Source organism: Spea bombifrons, chromosome 3 (assembly GCF_027358695.1).
Source record: "Spea bombifrons isolate aSpeBom1 chromosome 3, aSpeBom1.2.pri, whole genome shotgun sequence".
Taxonomy (NCBI): Eukaryota; Metazoa; Chordata; class Amphibia; order Anura; family Pelobatidae; genus Spea; species Spea bombifrons.
The window spans coordinates 87,452,360-87,476,603 of NC_071089.1; the positions used below are offsets into that span (position 1 = coordinate 87,452,360).

General features: G+C 39.9%; 4 protein-coding genes across 4 annotated transcripts in view; 1 reads left to right on the forward strand and 3 right to left on the reverse strand.

The window, feature by feature from the left end:
• USP13 (ubiquitin specific peptidase 13) overlaps positions 1-6,482 on the reverse strand; it is a 37,387-nt gene extending 30,905 nt beyond the window's left edge. The window contains exon 1 of the mRNA XM_053460201.1: positions 6,164-6,482. Within this exon, the coding sequence (XP_053316176.1) occupies positions 6,164-6,274 (111 nt within the window). The 5' untranslated portion in view covers positions 6,275-6,482. The remainder of the gene's footprint in view (positions 1-6,163) is intronic.
• Positions 6,483-9,814: 3,332 nt separating this feature from the next.
• NDUFB5 (NADH:ubiquinone oxidoreductase subunit B5) lies at positions 9,815-14,276 on the reverse strand. Its single transcript, XM_053460207.1, has 6 exons — positions 14,128-14,276; positions 12,700-12,785; positions 11,492-11,558; positions 11,040-11,101; positions 10,426-10,532; positions 9,815-9,997 (listed from the first exon to the last, which is right to left on the reverse strand). Exons 1-6 carry the CDS (start codon positions 14,243-14,245, stop codon positions 9,877-9,879), a joined length of 561 nt encoding a protein of 186 aa, XP_053316182.1. The 5' UTR covers positions 14,246-14,276; the 3' UTR covers positions 9,815-9,876.
• Positions 14,277-14,675: 399 nt separating this feature from the next.
• MRPL47 (mitochondrial ribosomal protein L47) lies at positions 14,676-19,809 on the forward strand. The gene is made up of 7 exons (XM_053460206.1): positions 14,676-14,803; positions 15,288-15,415; positions 15,727-15,787; positions 16,029-16,125; positions 18,332-18,462; positions 18,768-18,863; positions 19,638-19,809. The coding sequence occupies exons 1-7, from the start codon at positions 14,691-14,693 to the stop codon at positions 19,744-19,746; spliced, it is 735 nt and encodes a 244-aa protein (XP_053316181.1). The 5' UTR covers positions 14,676-14,690; the 3' UTR covers positions 19,747-19,809.
• A 963-nt stretch (positions 19,810-20,772) lies between these two features.
• The window catches only part of ACTL6A (actin like 6A), an 11,212-nt gene continuing 7,740 nt past the window's right edge, over positions 20,773-24,244 (reverse strand). Inside the window, exons 11-14 of the mRNA XM_053460205.1 lie at positions 23,636-23,716; positions 22,578-22,673; positions 22,194-22,280; positions 20,773-21,568 (exon numbers count right to left, since the gene is read on the reverse strand). Of these exons, the coding sequence (XP_053316180.1) occupies positions 21,488-21,568; positions 22,194-22,280; positions 22,578-22,673; positions 23,636-23,716 (345 nt within the window). The 3' untranslated portion in view covers positions 20,773-21,487. The remainder of the gene's footprint in view (positions 21,569-22,193; positions 22,281-22,577; positions 22,674-23,635; positions 23,717-24,244) is intronic.

Genomic DNA, 24,244 nt, shown 5'->3' on the forward strand with positions numbered 1-24,244 from the left:
CACACTATTTTTGGAACACACGTACCTGATTAGAACATCACAGGTTGTGGTGTTTAAAACCAAAAAAGGTTTTAAAAACTAAATACAGTAGGTTTTGACATACAACTCTCAGCTAATTTGTGAGATATATTTTATCCACAAAAATAGTTTTGTAAGAATATCACACTGCAAGAGATGTGTCCAGCCCTAAAACATCTCCTCCATGCCAAATAGCAAAGAGTGGGGAAAAGGGGCAAAAACATTCGAAGGGTTCTGCAGAACATGGGCACCACGTAATTTAAAAGGGACCTCTCAGCTATTGTATGCATCAAGGCGCTTTTGAGGGTGGTAGTGCAGTTGCTCTTCCTATAGTCAATCAGGTGACTAGAAGACATATTTAAACAAGAACCCCACTGACATTCTAAAATGAGCCCATCATATGACCAGCATATGTTTTTACCATAAGATGCATGAACACTAATTGGCTTTGTAAAGGAGAAGGTAAATTCTGCATTACAAGGGGTTTAATTCCTCTTCTTCCCCATTAGGTGAAGGCTAAATCTTAAGGATTATGATTTTTAGCTTGTATTTTTTTTTTAAATGGACAATGCCAATAACAATGTTGGTGGACTAGGTTGTAGAATCACCTAAACAGGCATGTATTGAGATATCATTATGGATATTATAGAGAGTCTACTGGTTAAAAGCAATGTTTAAAGGGCTGTGTCATGTCCTGAACCTTGTTATTCATTGGTATGTTTGGAATCTTTTGTAGCCTTCACATCAAGTGTCCATCAGGCAACATGAGGAATATGCCAGATATGAGGAAGAGCAGTTCTAACAGAAAGTGAAGCTCAACTAGTTGGACTTTTGGTTACTAGATCATGAATTAATACATTACCGAGTCACCTTTCTAGTTTTTGACTAGCAGTAGAGCTGGATTGAGGGATTCATGGGCTTTGAGCTGAAAAGCGTGTGGCAGCAAGGCAGATGGGAACTTTGGGACAAAAATATGCAGCATATCATCCTGCCAGTGTCTACAGGTCCTAGGAGTTTCCTCACAGTCCCTCAGAAGAAACTCAGTGTGCTCATCATTTTACCACTTACTATAAGCTTTGTAGATAAATGATGGTTCCTTAGACTTGCCTGATGAAGAGTTATCATCAGAGACCAGATATCTGGCTCCAGATCACAATGGAATTACAGACACAATGGAACCCTCCCTGGCTGAAGGACGGCAAGACACGCCGGGATTCCCAACATTTTACAGTTAAAAAGTCGTGCACTTGTCATGAGAATTTCCTAGCATGTCCCATATGAACCGTGCGAGATACTTCTATGCAATGTCTTGGAAATATGTAAGGCATTCCCGCTCATTATAGAAAGCTGATTAGGTGAAAGGGCAACAGAGTTCCGGGCAGGACAAAAATTTGTTAGGGACGTTTATCAACAAATGGCATGGAATTCAGTCCCTACGATATAAAATATGCATTAGCAACAAATTACAATTGCAACAAATGTAATAATTCTAAAATATATGTGGGTGCACTTTAACACTCTGTGTGCCGGTTGCCAGGGCAAATTCGAAGTTTGGATATAGTGAGGTTTAGGCAACAAGCCTCTGCATTTGGTTTAAGTGTAATTGTTTTGGACACATTTAAGTTTTCTGTCCTGGATTTCTCTTCTCACCCCCATCCTTGCAAAGACTGCCTGAACCATCATCGACAATCAACAGGAGAGATAAGATAACAGCAGAATAGAACAGAAAGATAATATGGCTGCTCTAATGGGATACACATTGGGATGGGATACACATTGGGATGGGATACACATTGGGATGGGATGGGATACACATTGGGATGGGATGGGAGGGTAGTAGATGCATATTTTGGATATCTAAATCTGTAAACACCATTACATTGGCTTATTTAGTGTTCATAACTGTGAAATACATGATTTAGGAAAAGTGACAAATCTAGTTTAACTATATAGTTGGAGCATATTTACCAAAATGCACCTGACCACTTGCTCACTTTTAAAAGTATTTTAAAGTATTAATTAACAGAGCTGAAAAAATCCTATGGGAGATGTTGAAATAGAAACCCTAAATATTCCTAGCATTAATAATTTATAACTTTTCACTTTACTAACATAGTAATTTAGGTTGGAAAAAAAAGACCTGAGTCCACCAAGTTCAAACTTTCTACTTATCCTTCCTGCTTTTGATCCAAAAGATGGCAAAACATGCACCCAATTTAGCTATTTTCAGAAACTCGCCACTTAGGGGGAAAAAAATAGCTTTTGGCTTCCAAATCGCAATCAATTACATTACATTACACATACATATAACAGTATACATAACACACACACATGCATAATATATATATATATATATATATATATATATATACACACAGAGTATGGAGTCTTGCTAAAGCACTAAAAGTAATAAAAGCTTAGTTCTTTGTCTGATTACATTACAGTACATTTTATTTTTGCTACCAATAAAACCATCAATATTTTGGAGGAAAATAGTTGCCGACCCAGATACGCTCTTTGCCTGTTTGGGTACTTCTAGGCCTCTTAAGCCGTGGGATTTTAATGGGTGGGTAAACTGCTGCCTGACACTTGAAACCTGAAGTGTGTGGATAAAAATAACCGCCCCAGCATGTGTGATAAACGCCAGACAGCTGAGTCACTTTTAAAACTGATTTGGGATGCTTAAAAAAATATAATATATATATCTATATATATATATATATATATATATATATACACCGTATATATATATATATATATATATACACATATATATATATATATAAAGAAATCAATTAAGAAAAAAGCAAAAAAACAAACATATTTTCACTTCTAGTGCCATCTCACAATAGCATAAATGTACTTGTTGCATCCAGACTGATTTTTGGATGATGGGGGAGGAAGGCTTATTGGGGAAACTTAGTTGAAGGTATCTCAAGCACCTTGAGGAGAAACATTACTTAACAATGTAGCTCATATGTCATTTAAACCCAAACTGTCCTTAACCATCTAAGCAGCAAACCTCTGATCTGGGATTAAGTTAGCCAATGGAAAACAAAAAAAATAAAAAGATAGAAAGCCAAATGTCCATCAAGGACCATTTTTAAAGTGCAGGTTCACATTAGTTCCTTAAATTAGTTCTCCGACACCTGAAATCACTCGATATACAGAGTTTACAGCAACCTTCATCTCATCAAGTCTTAAGACAAGGAGAACCCCTGCAACTTAGTAACAGTAAAAGTTACAGTGTTGCAAAAGCCCACGTGGGATTTCCCAGGCAGGGAGCTCAGTGCAGGAGGCTGATCATAGAACAGGGAATATATTAATAAGGAGCTCAGTGCAGGAGGCTGATCATAGAACATGGAATTTATTAATAAGGAGCTCAGTGCAGGAGGCTGATCATAGAACAGGGAATTTATTAATAAGGAGCTCAGTGCAGGAGGCTGATCATAGAACAGGGAATATATTAATAAGGAGCTGGGTGCAGGAGGCTGATCATAGAACATGGAATTTATTAATAAGGAGCTCAGTGCAGGAGGCTGATCATAGAACAGGGAATATATTAATAAGGAGCTCAGTGCAGGAGGCTGATCATAGAACATGGAATATATGAATAAGGAGCACAGTGCAGGAGGCTGATCATAGAACAGTGAATATATTAATGAGGAGCTCGGTGCAGGAGGCTGATCATAGAACAGGGAATTTATTAATAAGGAGCTGGGTGCAGGAGGCTGATCATAGAACAGGGAATATATTAATAAGGAGCTCAGTGCAGGAGGCTGATCATAGAACAGGGAATATATTAATAAGGAGCTCAGTGCAGGAGGCTGATCATAGAACAGGGAATTTATTAATAAGGAGCTCAGTGCGGGAGGCTGATCATAGAACAGGGAATATATTAATAAGGAGCTGGGTGCAGGAGGCTGATCATTGAACAGCGAATATATTAATAAGGAGTTCGGGCAGGAGGCTGATCATAGAACAGGGAATATATTAATAAGCAGCTCAGTGCAGGAGGCTGATCATAGAACAGGGAATTTATTAATAAGGAGCTCAGTGCAGGAGGCTGATCATAGAACAGGGAATATATTAATAAGGAGTTCAGTGCAGGAGGCTGATCATAGAACAGGGAATATATTAATAAGGAGTTTGGGAGAGGAGGCTGATCATAGAACAGTGAATATATTAATAAGCAGCTCAGTGCAGGAGGCTGATCATAGAACAGGGAATTTATTAATAAGGAGCTCAGTGCAGGAGGCTGATCATTGAACAGGGAATATATTAATAAGGAGCTCAGTGCAGGAGGCTGATCATTGAACAGGGAATTTATTAATAAGGAGCTGGGTGCAGGAGGCTGATCATAGAACAGGGAATATATTAATAAGGAGCTGGGTGCAGGAGGCTGATCATAGAACAGGGAATATATTAATAAGGAGCTGGGTGCAGGAGGCTGATCATTGAACAGCGAATATATTAATAAGGAGCTCAGTGCAGGAGGCTGATCATAGAACAGGGAATTTATTAATAAGGAGCTCAGTGCAGGAGGCTGATCATAGAACAGGGAATATATTAATAAGGAGTTCAGTGCAGGAGGCTGATCATAGAACAGGGAATATATTAATAAGGAGTTCGGGCAGGAGGCTGATCATAGAACAGGGAATATATTAATAAGCAGCTCAGTGCAGGAGGCTGATCATAGAACAGGGAATTTATTAATAAGGAGCTCAGTGCAGGAGGCTGATCATAGAACAGGGAATATATTAATAAGGAGCTCAGTGCAGGAGGCTGATCATTGAACAGGGAATTTATTAATAAGGAGCTGGGTGCAGGAGGCTGGTCATAGAACAGGGAATATATTAATAAGGAGCTCAGTGCAGGAGGCTGATCATAGAACAGGGAATTTATTAATAAGGAGCTCAGTGCAGGAGGCTGATCATAGAACAGCGAATATATTAATAAGCAGCTCAGTGCAGGAGGCTGATCATAGAACAGGGAATTTATTAATAAGGAGCTCAGTGCAGGAGGCTGATCATAGAACAGGGAATATATTAATAAGGAGTTCAGTGCAGGAGGCTGATCATAGAACAGGGAATATATTAATAAGGAGCTCAGTGCAGGAGGCTGATCATTGAACAGGGAATTTATTAATAAGGAGCTGGGTGCAGGAGGCTGATCATAGAACAGGGAATATATTAATAAGGAGCTGGGTGCAGGAGGCTGATCATAGAACAGGGAATATATTAATAAGGAGCTGGGTGCAGGAGGCTGATCATTGAACAGCGAATATATTAATAAGGAGCTCAGTGCAGGAGGCTGATCATAGAACAGGGAATTTATTAATAAGGAGCTCAGTGCAGGAGGCTGATCATAGAACAGGGAATTTATTAATAAGGAGCTCAGTGCAGGAGGCTGATCATAGAACAGGGAATATATTAATAAGGAGTTCGGGCAGGAGGCTGATCATAGAACAGGGAATATATTAATAAGGAGCTGGGTGCAGGAGGCTGATCATAGAACAGGGAATTTATTAATAAGGAGCTCAGTGCAGGAGGCTGATCATAGAACAGGGAATTTATTAATAAGGAGCTCAGTGCAGGAGGCTGATCATAGAACAGGGAATATATTAATAAGGAGCTCAGTGCAGGAGGCTGATCATTGAACAGGGAATTTATTAATAAGGAGCTGGGTGCAGGAGGCTGGTCATAGAACAGGGAATATATTAATAAGGAGCTCAGTGCAGGAGGCTGATCATAGAACAGGGAATTTATTAATAAGGAGCTCAGTGCAGGAGGCTGATCATAGAACAGCGAATATATTAATAAGGAGCTCAGTGCAGGAGGCTGATCATTGAACAGGGAATTTATTAATAAGGAGCTGGGTGCAGGAGGCTGATCATAGAACAGGGAATATATGAATAAGGAGCTCAGTGCAGGAGGCTGATCATAGAACAGGGAATATATTAATAAGGAGCTCAGTGCAGGAGGCTGATCATAGAACAGGGAATATATGAATAAGGAGCTCAGTGCTCTTACTCCTTTCACGTGTTGTTGATGATCAGGATCCTAAGAAGAAGAAGGAGGAAAAAGGCAAGACAAGCTGCATGCGGTGGGGAGGGGAACTGGGAGCACACATCAAGCTCACTCACTGGGGATTCATAGGAGAAAGCGCACTCCGTCTTGTAGACCCTGTCCCCTGACTTGGGCACTCTGATGGTGGGCATGTAAGGGACAATCAGTTCTCCCAGATCTGCAGCCATCTTCACATTCCTGCTGCTCCCAAACAATGCTGTGACTCCGTGCCCTGCGGCCCAGGCGATAGAGGGCAGGCAGATGATGCTATTTTAATCCAATGGCGAATCGCACCAGCCCTGGGTCCTGCGGCTGCTGCTGCGGCTGGAAGGGAGATGGAGGGAGGGAGAAGGGAGAGTGAGAAGGGAGGTAGCTGCTGCTGCCAGAGCTACTGGCTATTTATAGATGGCCAAGTCTTATTTATTTTGCAGAAATGGCCAGCTGGTCCTTCATATCTGCATGGAGAAGACAACCCCCCCCCCCCCCCACCCAGTTCCTTCTGGCTGCTGCTGGTGGGTCTGACAAGGGGCTCAGATCCATGTAGTGGGACTTCAATCTAATATAGTGAGTGAAACACTCATAATCTGCCCTGTGAGAGTGGTTGATCTGTGTGCAGAGAGTATTTGATACGTTGGTTTATCGCCATGCTCTAGGTGGCATTTGGAAAAGTTGTCTCAAAACTTGAGAATAGTATTATTATTAATAATAACTGTACTAATAATAATATTGATTTATATAGCACTGTACAGTGGCAGACATTAAGTGTTAAAAGTAGTGCAATCGCTATGGCAACTGATAATATTCCTTCTGATTGCTGCTCTGCTCAAGAATTTCTCCTTGTATATGAAAGCACCAGTGTGTACAGAATAACTTAATAACAAATACTATCCGTCTGTCAAAATAGTAAACTTCTATGTTTTTGGTGGCAACAAAGAAGTGATGAAAATAAGCGAGATGAGCTCAGTCACCAAAATTTTTAACAAATAACGTAGGTCTGTATATGAGAAATTCAGCTTAGCCAGTATTAACCCAGGCAAGAACATGTTTGGCTTTCTTTTTGTATATCTATAAAATCAAAAACATTATAAAAATCTTGCTACATGAAAAAAAAAACTGCATGTCTTTTTTCTCACTTATGTTCAGAAGTACTTTAGCCTACCAGCTTTTTAACTGGAGATAGTGCTGCTTTTTTTTTAATAAAGATAATGATAATAACAACAACAAGATGAATGGGAAGGCAGGCAGTTGTTGGATGTAAACACTGCTTGCCTTAGCAGTGTGGTGTTTCACTTAGAAACATGGATTATTTACATCAACTGCTCACATGCACAGACATTGGGAACGTGCATTCCCCCCAAAGCATCAAAGTTCAGGATTAACCCCTGCCACGACCAGTCCACACTAATGGCATGCTAGACAGCTGAACAGGCTAGCATACTATCAAATTAACAAGGAGGGAAGCCAAGTGACTTCAGCGTAACAAACAAGAATGTCAATATTTTGTTATGTCTGTTTTTTTAAGTGTGTATATTAACTACAGAATTGAGCATTAAATATGTTGTCACAGAGATTGGTTGAGTAGAGATTGTCAAAATGTTCTGGTATAAAACCGGTATAATTTATTATAATGCCAGCAGCACACATGCCTAGACACACACATGCAGAGGTATTTTCCCTGCGATACAAGGTAAAAATAAGAAAAACAATTATAGTATTGCTGCATTATACATACAGTCATGTGAAAAAGAAAGTACACCCTTTTTTAAAATTATATGGTTTTACATATCAGGACAAAAAACAATCATCTGTTCCTTAGCAGGTCTAAAAATTAGGAAAATACAACCTCAGATGAACAACAAGACATATTACACCTTGTCATTGTTTATTCGACAAAAATAAAGACAAAATGGAGAAACCATGTGTGAAAAACTAAGTACACCCTTACTGTTTCCATAGGAACGAAGATGCTAGGTAGCAGACAGGTGCTGCTAATCCAATGCCTTTGATTAATTGATCAGCAAGTGTGACCACCGCTATAAAAACTAAAGTCTTAGCAGTTTGCTGGTATGAAGCATTAAGGCAGGTGTTAACACATTGCCAAGGAGGAAAGACATCTGCAATACTCCCAGAGAAGCAATTGTTGCTGCCCATCAATCTGGAAAGAGTTATAAGGTCACTTCCAAACAATTTAAAGTCCATCATTCTACAGTGTGAGAACGATAATTCAAAAGTGGAAAACATTCAACACAGTTGCCAATCTTCCCAGGAGTGGACGTCCCAGCAAATTCACCCCAAGGTACAGCTGTGCAATGCTCAGAGAAATTGCAAAAAATAAGTTTTATATTTCAGACGCTACATGCCTCAGTTACCATGTTAAATGTTAAAGTTTATGAAAATTAGAAAAAGACTGAACAGGTATGGTTTATTTGGAAGGGTTGCCAGTAGAAAGCCTCTTCTCCCTAAAAAGAACATGGCTGCACGGCTTAGGTTTGCAAAGTTGCATCTGAACAAACCACAAGACGTCTGGAACAATGTGGTTTGGACAGACCAAAGTGGAGATGTTTGGACATAATGCACAGAACCACATTTGGCAAAAATGAAACACAGCATATCAGCACAAACAGTGAATACCAACTGTCAAGCACAGTGGGGGAGAGGTGATGATTGTGGCTTGTTGTGCAGCCACAGGACCTGGGAACCTTTTCATCATGAAGTTAACCATGACCTCCTCTGTGTACTAAAGTATTCTAGAGTCAGATGTAAGGCTGTCTGTCCAACGGCTAAAGATTGGCTGAAATTGAAACCCGATTGAAATGCTGTTTGCCCACAAACCCATGTTGTTCATCTAAGGTCTAATTTTTAGACCTGCCAAAGAACAGATGATTGTAATAATGTCCATACAAATCAACAAAAACATCCACAGTAACATCAGAGGACCTTACTTCTGTGAGCCTGAGTCTGAAAAGCCTAAGAAGGAATGAGACAAGGGGTGAGGAACTATAAAATCCCAGGTAATATGTGCTCCTCCTTTCACAAAGAAATCAACGGGGGTTTTTTCACTCTAGTATTCCTTACAGTGACTCCATATAGAAAATCATAGCAAAGAATGAATCAAAATGTAATTGAGGAGAAAAGAGAGAAGGTAAGAAAGAAAATAACAGGTGGCTCATGATTTCTATGCTGGAAGATAACAAGACACAGGTGAGTATAAGATTTAAGGTTCTTGGAACAGGAAAAAGCAGATGACTCAAATGGTTCTTAACCGTTGAAATTCTATATTTTTATGATATAAGATTTTCCAATAAAAATATGTATTTGGAACAGGAAACGGGATAGAATTAGACCATCCACGCATCCATCCATTAGAGAAGGAGAAAATTTTGTAAGTGGGAGTTTCAATGCCTGTTTCTCATATTCGGAACAGAATCCAACCCCCATTCAAACACATTTGCTACTTGACTGGATAGGCTATAGTAATGCATTTTTCCTTTCCATGCTATGTGAAGAATGCAATAAAATTAACTTTTTTTTTTTTTTTTTTTAAACTTGTATCAGTATACTAACGTAAATTAAAAAAAGCAAGAATTGAGTGCGTATCCAGTGAATATCTAAAGTTTTATTTTTTTCTTTAGGTAAAAGATGCTTAACATTACTTTTCTGTACTGTAGGTTTATGAGGACGGACAACACTGTATTGAAAAACTTTATTTGAAACAAAGAGAACCCATGGGTACATGACATAATTTATTATGATCAGAAAGATTCAGAGCCTTTCAGAATGTTAGTAGTCCCTAATCATCAGGGGTAGCCTTGTGCTCATAATTGATGAGGTTTTTATCTAGCGTTTCATAATGATACCAAGGACCATCTCCTCTTTGCCTCATCAATCGGCGTGCTTCAAGTTCTTTCAACCTGTAAAAATGAAACAAAAATTACGTTTTATTTTAATAGCCGTTACCTTGGTCCAGGAGCATATGGGACAGATCCCCTTCCTTGACTCACCCCCTACTAAGGCTGAGATATATAAGGCCTCATAGGGCCCCCTGAGCACAACATGTACAAGCAATAAAGGCAATCATCACAAGTATTTAAAATTGTGAAGCAGAGCAAGGATTTGTGTTATATATTCATAATGGTGAAATGAGTGTAAACACAAGGACAGAGATCAATGCATACTGTGCAATACAATAAAGAGATTGAGAGCGTCAAGTCCACTTTCACTCAAAGATTGTTTGTGGGTTAAAATAAATATTCCCTTATTGATCTTACACCAGAAGCTTTCAGGACTTAGCATTCTTCATACACTCCTGTAATGCAGCGGAAAGCTAATTGTAACTTACCGGATATCGGCTTTCTCAGCTTCAGTGTCTATTAAAGCCATTGCTTTTTCATATGAACTTTCTGGAGAGTCAAGTACATAGCGGGCGATAAACCTTGTGACTGGATGCTAAAAATAAAATCAGATGTCACCATAAAATGACTTAGGCTAAATAACATAAGTAACCTATAACATGACCAATAAGACACGTATGACAAGTGACATAATTCATTAAAAGCATATAATGACATACGACCAGAGCCTTAGGTCTCAAAGTTTTTATCCCATACTGGTCTAGGGTGAATGGTCAAATTCTCAGGGCGACCACATATTTGTTGTTAAAGATTCTTGTTGGTTTTTACTAGAGCATCAAAAGCAAAACACCTGCTTAAAAAATGGTTTCTGACTCGAGGAAGTTAGTAGCAACTTTGAAACCAAGTTGCTCTGACTCTTGGCACAGTGTGATGGACACATCAAAGTTTAATATCCTTAAGGGTCTCTGGGTCAAAATTGTTGGTGGAATTTGCCAGCTCACATAAAGGATCAGATGCATTTCCTCAACAAGTTTGCAGAAATGAGAAATGAGTCAACCCTCAGTACCCTAAAGCTGGCTAGTGCTTATCATACAGGACCTACCTTGTAGTATTCCCAGTGATCTGGAACATAACCTTCAGGGATCTCTGCAAGCTCAGCTTCTCCTGATAAGATAAAGCAAAACACATCACATTAAAACAAAAAAAACAAATTTTTAATCAGAAGGAACACAATAAAACAAATTATATATATATATATATATATATATATATATATATATATTTTGTACAACCTTGCAAACCAAATGAAAGAGGGGATATGGTACCCCTGCCAGTGTGGCGCCAACGAAAGAAGACAAAGAACAACTTTTAACTGGGTGATTATGGATGATTGAAATGCTATAATACATGCAAAGTCCTCTTCATATGTTTCTGGCATCAGAGCACCGGACACACTTTTTCTTTTGTTGGTGTAAATGTATACCTGATATGCAATTAAGCGTTAGACCCAATAACACTTGCAATTACAGATTAAAAGGGGGTCTCGATACTCACCGATGAAAATATTGACATACGTTACAAACAGAGCTGCGGGTACTGCTGTCAACAGAATGTAATATTTCTGAAAGAAGAAATGAAGAAGCATGTATCACTTCACAGGCAGACGTTTCTGTGCCAAATTTGGAACAAACCGAGTAGAAAGTAAATTAAGAAACATGCAGATTCTCTTTATGAGGATGCAAATAGGATAAGATTGCAACTTCTGACTGAAAGTAACACAAAACATCTAGCATAGACAGGGATGGGCAACAGGAGAGTTGTGGTTTCACCTTCTTGACTTCACTACACACTACAAAGGCCCAATCCAAAGACTTGACCGGCCCCGTCTCCTGTATAGTTAAATCAGATGATTTCAAAATCTCTTCGCCTATTGAATTACCCATTGTATAGGGCCAGTTCAGCCTTACTTGTAGGAGAAACTTGCCCTCATAACGAGTAGTGTCAAAAAACTTTTTACACTATAGTCATACTATTGTAGAGACAAACAACATGTTGTCTAACTTCTATTTCCTATATCACAAACCTACACAATTACTAATTACTCCATCTTATTTTACCTCTCAGTTCTTATTTCAAAATGTACATATTATAACATTCAAAATTCACTGCAGAAAATGTATAGGAATTTATTTAAAATAGGCTTAATTATAGATGCTACCAACAGACAAGTACTGTATTTGTTCGATTAATAAGACAAGGTTTTTTTTCAAAGGGGGGGGATTAATAAAAAAAACAAACAAACAAAAAAAAAACCTTGTCCTATCATCGAGGTCGTCTTTTAATCAGACCTTAGATTTGCGGCACTGCTGCACAAGCTAGGGGCTTGTCACTCGCACTCTCATGCTCTCTCAATATCTCTTCCGTGTCCATGTCTCCTTTTCTGCAGCTCTACTTCTTCTCTTGCCCTTCTTGTTCTGCCTTCATCTGCTTCTCCCCGGAATCAGCCTTGTTATCCAGGTACTTCCAAAAAAGGGCCCAGCATCTGCACATACCCTCTTCCCTGAGGAGCGCTGTGGCCCTGCCCTCTCGCGGAAGTACTCCAAAAGGCCAGAATATTGCAGATTCATGGAGAAAAGGGAGGTACAAAAACACTTCTTTCTCCATGAATGAGAGGGAATGAGAATGAATGAGTGAGAGAGAGAGACTGAGTGAGAGCATCAGAGCAACAAAAGCAAAAACGGTGCTTTCCCTTTCTTTCTTACCAATAAGTGCAGAAATCTTTGATCATAAAACTTTGAAGGCTGGATGACAAACAGTTTCTTTCCATGGCTGCCAAATCGCACGGGCACTAGACAATTAAAAAAAAAATATATATATATATATATATAATGCATAAAAAACAATCACCAAAACTACGCTTTCCAATATAACCTAATCTGTATGAAGCACCTATTTTAAAGCATGTTTAATGATAAGTAAACAAGAACATGGTGTTATCTCCCCATATACCTTGTATACCTTTTTGTTGTGGGGGCATCTGTGCCACCACATTCATTCCCTGTCTATACGATTAATGTATGAACAAGGGAATAAATCAAACAATTCTAAGATTTTCCTTCTTCAAAAAGAAATAAATGCTGATCTCAAGAGTTGTGGAGAAGATGGTCTTCCCCGGGAACTTTCTAAATGAGCTGACCGTGAATCTTGAAATATCAATCCTTTAACGGCATGTTGTGACGATTACTTGTGGCGACTCTCCAAATGTGTTAACTGAATGGGTGTAATACCGGTCCTCATAGAAACTTGTCATTCTTTAAAGATACACTTAACTGAGTCACCTGCAGTCAAGCAGGCATATGAACCATAAGATACTGGTAGCAACTGGGAGTTTTATATTTAATCACAGCAGTGCAGAACAGATAGGGGTCAGTTCTAGACCGGGAATCTGCCCCATCACCCCAAGACTGGTGCGAAAACCTTGAGACTCAGGGTCAAACCTCAAGAATCCGCAGGCATGCCTAAAATTTCTAAAAGATATTATTTGGGAGTCAGGGGTTCCCAATATTGTAAGTCTGATAAGTATGCGCTCTCATTAAATGTATTCATACACCGTCGCTGTAACTAACGATTTTTGAATTACATTTCTGTATGGTTTAAGTACGTTACAAAAATGCAAATATTTTTGCTTACTATTCAAACAAAGAAATACATATTCGTAAATCGTGGCATAAACTCAGGATGCTATACAAACTCCCACTACAGGCGTAAAGAAATAAACTTGTACGGTGTAGTGATGTCATGAATCATACCTGCTTTCTCTTGATCTATACATCTGCTTGAGGTTCTACCAGCACAACATATAATCAAGCTATGTGACCAGCACACTAATGAATGGCAATGACAGCGGTGCCAGGATTTACCTCCAATACTCTTCTCATTGTAAAGGAGGCTAAAGCAATAGAGCGCCTTTACATTGTATAAAGATCGGTTGAATTAAAGACAGGACGATACCCCTTTACTTCACATTACTGGTACATATACCTCGCTGGACCCCACACAAAGCCTGGGTCCCTAGTCCCAATGTCAGCCCACGGAGGACTCACGCACCCGCCACCTATCAAGGTCACTCAGCCCTGTTTTGGGTTCCAGGCCGCACGCTCCGCTCCTGGATGCCTATACCGGGCTCTTACCGTTCCCAGGCTGCGGTAGGTTTCTGAAAAGAACATTCCCTGCGAGCAAACCGCGATTTACTGGACGGAGCCGACTGACAAGAGCCGCCGCTGAACTCAGTAGGCTCATGCCCGCCATGTTCGCTAAGGGCGAAGCAGGGGATTGTGGGTGGGCACTGGAGAAACGAAGCCGCCAGAGACATGCTTAGTAAGGGCAAATACCCCATGTGACCAGCGCAGGGTTGTTTTTTAATTGCACAACAAATCTTTACCTCACAACAGCATAATATGTGTTCTGTAGGATCGCGCTTGTCTGTCGCCCGAGCTGTCACCAATTTATTTGTACAGTTAAGATTACTCGCATATGTAATGAGAGACACGGTGCTGATATAAGGTATTTATGACCCGAGCTGATATTATTCATTGTGTAACAATACATCGTAGCAGAAATATATAAACTGCTTCATAAACTAAATTACACGGCGCGCTTATGTTGACAGGAAGTAAACTTGCCAGCACTTTGAGGCTGACAGATATTGTCCAGGGGCACTTCCGGCAGAAAGGGGATTGTGGGTCTTCCCAAGATGGCGGCGACCTCGGTGTGCAGGTTGCTGTCAGGATGCAGGAATCTGTGGGTCGGAGCGGGGATGATGAGGTCCCTGCAGTCCGCAGGCCGGGTGTCGGGTGGTCTCTCGGGGTATGTGGATTACCCTAGGCCAATATATTCGGTCTTTCCTTTTTCTTCGCAGTCTGGCATGACTCTAAGACATAGGTTTAGATGGGGCGACTGACTCTTACCAAGCAGGGACCCCTAATAAAGAAGCCCCTGTGGTCACTGGCCCCCCATATAAGGGGTACACTGGATTTGCTTCATGTGTTAAGATTGCAGTAATATCAGCCACGTATCTGTTTGTTGGTTTGCAACGCTCTGCAAGCTTTCAAGGCTATCTAGGTCTTCGCCGGTATTATACTTAGGGTAGCTATAATATGCTTGAAGAAGAGACCTAGATGGTATCAAAAGCTTGCAATCCGTTATACGTCAGGAAGCCGGTACAGGTATCATCTTTACCAGAATTGCAGTGATAGGAAGCTCTAGCTGGGGGAGCGGGTAGAGATGTTAATAGACACCGTGGGGTGCTGTGTTTTATGTGTGTTTGTGTAAATATTATTTTCTTTTTCAGTATATTTCACAGCGCGATGATGAAACCCACATCAGAATGCAAGTTCCTCCACTCAACAGCCGCATGTAACAGTCTCCAAGAGTTCTTTGACGATCCAAAGAACTGGGGAGAACCAACAGTGAAGTCTGGTCAGTTCAAATCTATATTTCAAGTTATTGTTTAATATTTTCTACATGCGCCCATGTATTTATACCCCGTGCCGTGGAAGGAGACAGCTTGGTTCTGTGGATCCCTGCACTTCTGGGAGAGGTCATCATCTAAAACTAGAAGGTCAGAGGCGTAGATGACATTTAAGGATGTTTTCGTCCACTGAGAAGGTGGTAGATACATGGAACAGGTTTCCAGCAGGAATTCGTAGCGGTTACTACATTGAAGTTAAACATGCGTAGAAAAGGCATAAGGCCATTATTGTTTGTTTTGCTTTTTTTCATCTTAATAGGTGATGCTTGGACTTCTAAACAGCTGAGAGGCAAAAGCAACGAAGATTTACATAAGCTCTGGTATGACGAGATCCTTGCTTCAAGATAAACTTTCTTTTCTAATTATCATTTGGGTTGGGAATATGCTTTCTGTCAAATTGTCTGTCGTAAGTAAACTTTCAATTCGAGGAACAAGAACTTGCTCTATGCTGCGCTAGCAAATGCTTAGAAGCAAAAATATAATTTGATGGTTTAATCGACGTCATTTAGTGTCCCGTGTGTATATGTTTTACGTTTCGTACCCTCTTTATTTTCACTTTAGGTACGTGTTGCTAAAAGAGAAAAACATGCTTCTGACGTTGGAGCAGGAGTCTAAAAGACAGAGATTGGCAATGCCAAGCCCGGAGCGTCTGAGGAAGGTATGAAGCTGGCCAAAGGGAAGGAGCAATAGTTGTTTGTGGCAGTAAACCCTATATTTCACACGTGAGCAAACTATAAAGCAAATCGTATATTTATGGATGAGTAAAAAAGCTGTATAATAATGCAGTTGGGTCGTGCAAATCCCAAGGCAGCATATAGCATTGGGGGTGCTGTTCGGAAGAGAGGGATTTAGGAGTAATTATTACTGATATCTTAAAGGAAAGGAGGCAGAGCAATAAACTATTGCAAAAAGCAAGCAGGGTGCTGGGTTGTATAGCGAGAGGGATTAGTAGCAGGAAGAGAGAGATGGTTCTGCCACGTTACAGATCTCTGGGCAGATTCACCTAGAGTATTCTGTACAGTTTTGGACCCCATCAGCAGGATGTTGACACAAAAATGGTAAAGACTTATATCTTGCAAACCAATCAGGAAGGACTAAGGGATCTTAATATATGCGTTGCTTGGAGGAAAGAAGAGGGTAGATGTGCTAGAAACATTTAAATACCGTATTTGCTCGATTATAAGACGACCCTGATTATAAGACGACCCCCCAAAATCTGAATATTAATTTAGGAAAAAAAGAAAGAGTCTGATTATAAGACGACCCTATAGAAAAAAAAGTTTTACCAGTAAATAATAATTCATGTCTATTTTTTGTTTTTGTTTTTAATTTCCTTTTATTTACCAACCTGCCCCCCCGTTATGCACATCTGCCGCCAGTTATGCACATCTGCCCCCAGGCATGCCTTATACCCTCCTATATGCCACTCTGCCCCATGTTATGCCTTTTAACCCCCTATATGCCACTCTGGCATATAGGGGGTTAAAAGGCATATCATGGGACAGAGTGGCATATAGGGGGACACTTACATACCCAGACACTAATATACCCACCCAGACACTTACCTACCCACTCTGACACTTACCTACCTACCCAGACACTAATAGACCCACTCAGGCACTTACCTACCCAGACACTTACCTACCCACCCTGACACTAATATACTCAGGCACTTCACTCACCGTGATGCCTCAGCAGGCGCTTGCTGCAGCTCCCACAGGATTTCAGCATGACGCTGTGTGACCCCGCTAGGCCCCGCCTCCTCCGGGAAATTGAAGAGGTCTACCGGATCTGCTTTGGGACGGCACAGTGCCGCCGGGTCCCGGTCCTGCAGCAATCTCCCCAACCGGCTCTGCTTCCCCGCAGTGGGCAGGCTATCCCGGGAGCAGGAAGGTACGTGTGTATGCAACCTCGGCTGCTGCCGGCACTTTCGCCGGCGCTCGGTGATAGACGCCGGCAGCAGCTGAGGTTACCGCACAGGAGGATCCAGGTCCCCTGCAGCGATGCGGGGGATCTGGATCTTAGTCTAATAGTCAGACCTCATTTGAGGTCTGATTAGAAGACGACCCCGATTACAAGACGAGGGGTATTTTTCAGAGCATTTGCTCTGAAAAAAACCTCGTCTTATAATCGAGCAAATACGGTACTTAATGTTTTCACAGTATAGGTGTAAAGCTTATTTTAAAGGAGGAGAAATGTAAGAGGTCACAGCTGTTGTTCCTGTAAGTCAATTTGTTATGTTACATACTACTTGTTATGTCCTGTCTGCCCGTTGTACTGCGCTACGGAATTTGATGGCGCATTATAAAACGATAAATAATAATGTATTGTGAGGAAGTTCTACTTTACTGAGAGAGTGGTAGATCTATGAAATCTATCAGAAGAGGTTAATATAGCAAGGGAATTTAAACATGTGTGGGATAGACATGAAGCTACCCTGACCACAACACCTGACCAAGGGCTGAATTTAAGTCCTTGCATCGGGACAAATGGGCAGACCAAATGGGACTGGATTTGCCATCGAATTCTATGAGTGCAACTTAACATGTCACCGATCACTCCCTGATGCCGGCTTTCTCTCGCTCAGTGTGTGTGCCTTCAGATCCTCACACAGACCACGCGTTTTGTATAAATGGGGTTTGCGGATTTATTTTCTCAAGTGTGAATAATAAACTGTGCTGGCGCTTTAGGGTTCTATTATCTTGAGCAGTTCCTTTTTATAAATGAAAATAAACAGTTTATTTTCCAATATCATATAGTAATACAACTAAAAAAATCGATAGTGTAATACTTATTTTTTTTTCTATGACCGTTCCCTTTTATCCCTTTAGGTATTACCCTCACATTTTCATTGCTCTTTGCAGGTGAACAAATCCATGGAGAGGCTGGACACTGTAATTACAGAAAGGGAAGACGCACTCAGGCTTCTTCAGACAGGACAGGAAAACCCGTACCCGGGCGACTGGAGGAAGAATGTTTTCGGGGAAACATATTGGTACAGACTTCTTAAATTATTTTCTGATAAGTCGTCGCTTGTCTAAAAGTATTGTTGTTTTAAAGTATGCATGAAGACGGTATAACGTCACCATACGAAGCATGAAGCTTTCCAGTGCCGCGTCGATTTCTTTCCCTGCAATAACACTAAACACAGCCTGTTAAAGAAACTGAAAGATTACTTGAAGTGCTTTTAACGTTCTGTGTTCCCTGAAGTACCAGCTTTCTATTGCAGCCCTCAACACTGTTGGTATTAAAGTTCTCATGATCGGTATTTATAAATTAATATTTTATTGTATTACACAGGTATACATGCAAGGAATGGCCGATGCCTTGGTATATGAACAAAGGATATAAGGCAAAGAAATTTTTTGCGTTGCCGTACGTTGATCATTATGTTAGGTAAGTGCGACATAAGTTTATAACTTTTGCCCGCTTATATCACAGCAAGTATTGCGATGAGATATATATATGTAATTTTATATATATATAAAATTATACATACATGAAAAAGTAAGTTTGGACAATCATAATAAAATGCCTTGTTATGACCAGATGTGGTTACCGATCTCTTTAGAGAGATCCTTCTGTTTGCTGAACAAAGTGGAAGATAAAGCAGGAATGTGCAAGAGAGCTGCTGTTTTTACTCAAAGTTTACCGATATATTAAGTGATCGACCACAATGAGCTTCCCTTGCAAGAAAGACTTGGCTCAGCTCTTTTTGCAATAAAAAAAGATCTAAGGAAACGGTGTTGTGTATAAAGAATGTGGTTTGTCGTCTCCTTTAATTTCACACTTGCATAAGTTGATTTAGGCATTACACGTGATAACCGGGCCATGAAGGAATGCTCGGATATTGGCTAGTTTGGTGCAGCCTCCTGCTTGCGGCGTTCGGTCAGGTGTGCTTCCTGCTTGTGGGGTTAGTGTATTTACAGATTAGGTCAGGGGTGCCTGCTCGTGGTACAAGCATTCCTCTCATGGCTTTGATTTAGCAAGGGACCCTATCTTTGCTGTAGGCTGGAAAGCTGATAATCAAGAAAAGGAGCTAGGCAGAAAGTGTTGTAGATGCCCATTCTATTAAGCCAAAACCTATAGCACGAGTACACAACAAAGAATTGTTGAATTGAACGTTGTGCGTCACAAATTACATCTTTCTGGATCTTTTTTTTTCTTCAGATTAAAAATAGAAAAGCAGTTACGGATCCGATCAAGAAAAAGAAGAGCTGAGAAAAAAAGGATCTGTGATCTCCAAAAAAGGTTCCCTCACATGGCTAGCAGCTCATGAAGGAAAATTTCAGCTAAATCAACAGTATATTCCGCTAACTTAATAAAACATGTCTTTACTTTATCGACGCTACGGTGTGTTTATTATCACACGGCAACACTGCATGTTAACAGCCAGGGTCTGTGGTACAGCTGCAACGAGTTAAAGGGAGTGGAAAGAACTGTAGCTTTCGGCGGTTCTTTAATTTAGCAGAATATAGAATGGGAAGTAGAGGCTTCTAAACTTATATAAAATGTATTTATTAAACCGAACCGTTTGTTGGGATTGATCCCTCGTATGCTTTTGAAACTAACAAAAATTGTAGGGAATCTAGGCTGTACAAAAAGAGGGGAGCGCACAAACTAAGAGGCAACCATTCAGATTCCAGGGTTGCTGAAAAAATGACCAATAAGTACAACAAAGAATTCAGTGCATACCAAACGAATGTAAAAAAAAAAACCTAAAGGCATAGGTCACTCTATGGCCGTGGATGGTTTAACTCACCCCTACGTCAAGAGTACCCCAAGTTTGAAATCCCTAATATTTACGCTTTATTTAAGCAATATTTAAAACTTTAAAGTTTTGTTGAGTCCCATTTAATATTTTTATGGCTATATTGCTTACCAAGGAGCTGAATCAGTGGCTCTGCATTTTAACCCAAGAGACTCAAGGAATGTAAAGCCTTCTCTGGACGCCATTACTGGTGGGGGAAGTTGCCAGGGACAACCGTCAGCTTGCAATTCTAATTTACACACTTTATCTGCCCCTTTGATTTTGGTTAATTTATTGTACTAAACTATGCTCGGCAGGCGATGTTATGTAAACTAGTTTAATCTTGGAAAATACGCACGTGAAAGACACAGGACCAAGAATTCCAACTTTTCATTTACTAGCGAAGTATCTAGCAGGTTTCTATCAGGAACGTCGTGCAGGGGTAAATTTCCTTAATTTTCATGGTAATGATGAGCTTCGGTTGGTGTCACATGTAACCCAGTTCTACAAATAGCTGTACTATGAATTAGCATATGGGGGGGGTCAGTGACATCATTCTTTCCTTAACAGGCGTTTATTGGAAAAGTTTCAAATGGACAGTGGGACCTATGGGACTATAAACACCTAAAGGTGTACATTACGTCTATACAACATAAGCCATACTGCCACATATTACATAAAAAATCCATATTTACAGTAACTAGTTACCACATTTTATTTCAGTACAGTTTTATTCAGTAGTAACAGATTTTACTGTCCAATAGATCAAATTGTAAGGCCTACTTTCAAACTTCAGGGGAATTACAGAAAAAAAATAGCAAATGGTAAAGAATTACATGTACAAATATATAAAAAGATTGCATACGGTTATCTAGAATAAGGCCTTTACTGTACTTAATAGGCAGCAGTGACAAATTTCATTGGCTCCTACTTCACGATACTGCATCATTTATTTAATATATGACGTCAGAATTTCTCTCAACGAAACCATTATATTCTACGCTGGACAATTAACACTAAAGTGTACATCTTAATATGCAAACTTCCGTTTCTCGAACATTAGCTCAACCGCGTTTCTCACAGGAGGCTTACAGAACGTTCATTATTGCTTGGGACCTGATGCATGTTTCATGTATCCGTGAGCCAGGCATCTACTGAGGATTTAAAGGAATATACAAGGATTTTAGCTACAAAAAATTCAAACGGTTTCCTGAGTACGCTAAAGCTATTAAAAATAGTGAACAAGAAACAGGTGACGGTCTGGAAAGGACTAAGGACATTTTCTCTCCACACATGGCCTTCCTCCTTCTTCATATTCTTGTTTTGAAATCCACATCTGTTGGAAGGTTCCCTAAAAAGGCAGAATGAACACAAATATATTCAATAATAAAACATTTTCCCCCAGGAAAATCCTTTGATCAGCAACTAACAGACCTACGTGTTTGGGCCATGCCCTGTTGACAGCGAAGACATACATGGCCCTCGTCATTTTACGCATCCTATATTCCCCTTCCCTTTAGTCTTTGCTGAGGAGTGGTAAAATCGCTCAACATATTAACCCCCCTAGGTAAACTACTATATTTTTTGAAGTTTTTGCCATATGTTGGTATAAATCAAGATTTCCCTTTGATGTACCCACACAGGACAAGAGCGAACATTAAAAAAAACTATATTCAGATTTCAATTTCTCTTTGGATTTCTTCTACACAGTAGGTAGCACTTTAACAATGACCCAATTTATCCTCAGCAACACCCCCCCCCAAAAAAAGCCCTTTACTACAGGCAAAAAATTACATCTTGTCTCGCCTTTTATGAATGTACGTCTATAGGGTAACAAATGCACTAGCAGATCAGATTTCTCTTTACAGTGTTCTAAATAACAAGAGGCTTAAGTGCCACATCATGTTACCCCTTTTTTTTTTTTTTTTTTTTTTTTTTTTTTTAGAAAGGTGTAGCTATGTAAGATGATCACTCACAAGGGAGGCAAGGATTGAACCTCCGATCCACGAGCTGAACCTCCTTTCCACAGTGGTATTGTTAGCAATCAGCTTTAGTCTCATACTCTGATAAAGATAAAAAAAAAACAAGAAAAACAAACAAGAAAACATAGTTAGTCCCTAGTAAAAGGCATTACACAAGATTCCAGATAGCTTATGTTGTATTATTTACAACTCCAAAGGCCACATTAATGTCCACTTCCTAGTGTAGGCCATAATGATATGTCCCAACATAGCAAACATTACCACAGGATAATACGTAGCATCTTATTGGCATTCTTGGGAAATTTAACGTACCAAAATGCCGGAGACAACGGTTTTCAGTAGTTTGGGATTTGAACCCAAAATGTGAATTAACCTTACCGGTGGTGTTTTTTGAGACAGTTCTCTTGTCAATCTGTCTGTGAATCCCTGTACTAATGTATTTCCTCCAGCGACAATCACGCTACCGTATAAACCCTGAAAAATAAATAAAAGCACTCAAGTCACAAACCAGCTAGCGTTACCAGCTCATAAAAATCAGGTTCTATTTCAACATGTTCTTGAATGTAAAGAAGTGCCATCACACCTGTTTTTATAGCAGCAATATCAACTAGAGTTAGCATTTCCACAGATCCCGTCATCTGAATGCACTACTCACACAGATCAGCAAAGTGTGGTGTTGTACTAGAGCGTTAAAAGGTACACTCCAGACCTGAAGCACTTATAGAATAGCAGAATCTCTTAAAAATGATTTATTGTTTTATATAGCGCCATTAAATTCCGTAGCGCTGTACAATGGGTGGACAGGACATAACAAGTAGCATGTAACATAACAATTTGACTTACAGGGACAACAGGTGAGGAGGGCCCTGCTCAACCATTGAGGACCCATTGCAAATGCATGAAGGGACTCCCCAGAATCCCCACCCCACTGCAGGGACCTCTTTACCCACCCCAGCCAGCACTGGATCTCGCAATAGCCCCCTTCATCAAAAATCACTCCCATCGCTTTGGAGCGGCTATATATATATATTATATATATATTATATATATATATATATATCTATATATATATATATATATATATATATATATAGCTACATGTAAAGAACACATATTTAAGTACTTACAAAGTACAATAATATGCATTCTTTGTTGGCGAGGCTGCATGGGACAGAAACATTGTTCCTTTAGGAAGATGCAGCACCCAGTCATCGTATACAGGTCCCAGCTAATGATCGATGTAATTTGCATAAATGAGTAGATCATCACACTGGAACAAAAACCATACAATTTCAGCCAAACTCGATTTAAATCAGGCTTTTCATTTGAATTTTTTTTTTATATAGAAATGAATGGAACATGGAAGCATTTTCTGACAGCGGCTAAGTATATTTAACGTGTTTGCACTCCCATTGCCTCTTTTCTTCCTTGCTTACCGGTCTAATGTCTATATCACACATTCCAACACTTGTGGTCACAACATGGCTGACACCGAGCATAGTATTACCAGACAGCCCCTGCAAACAGAAAGACAGCATCAGCATCTTCAGAATCAAAGGTAACTTGTTCCCCAACGTCTTGCTTTGTGTTGCCGATAGTATAATAGAGCGAGTGATAAAAACTTTTTTTGGTACGTTACTTTAATGTGCGACATGTGTGCCATTTTATAATAAAATGACACTATATAATTATATTGTTTTAACTATCCACAACTACATAGTTTATTGGAAAGAAAGTGCTTTCTCTTGCACAGAATTTGACAGCAGATAACCTTTCGGGTCATACAGCCTGACCATTATAATTTTTTTATTTTTTATTTTTTTTTTTACTGTTGTAGAGATTCAGACCTTAAACAGTCCACAGTCTTGTATTAGATTCAGGATAGCCTTATGCCTATACCATCAGTGTTTACATTCCCTCACTGTATTGGGCCTCCACCAGGTCTGATGGGAAGCTATTCCACTTAACTACCACCCCCAGGTAAAGTCAAACTTCCCTACATTACATCTATGCATTCTTAACATGAATTAAGTTTTAGCAGTGAT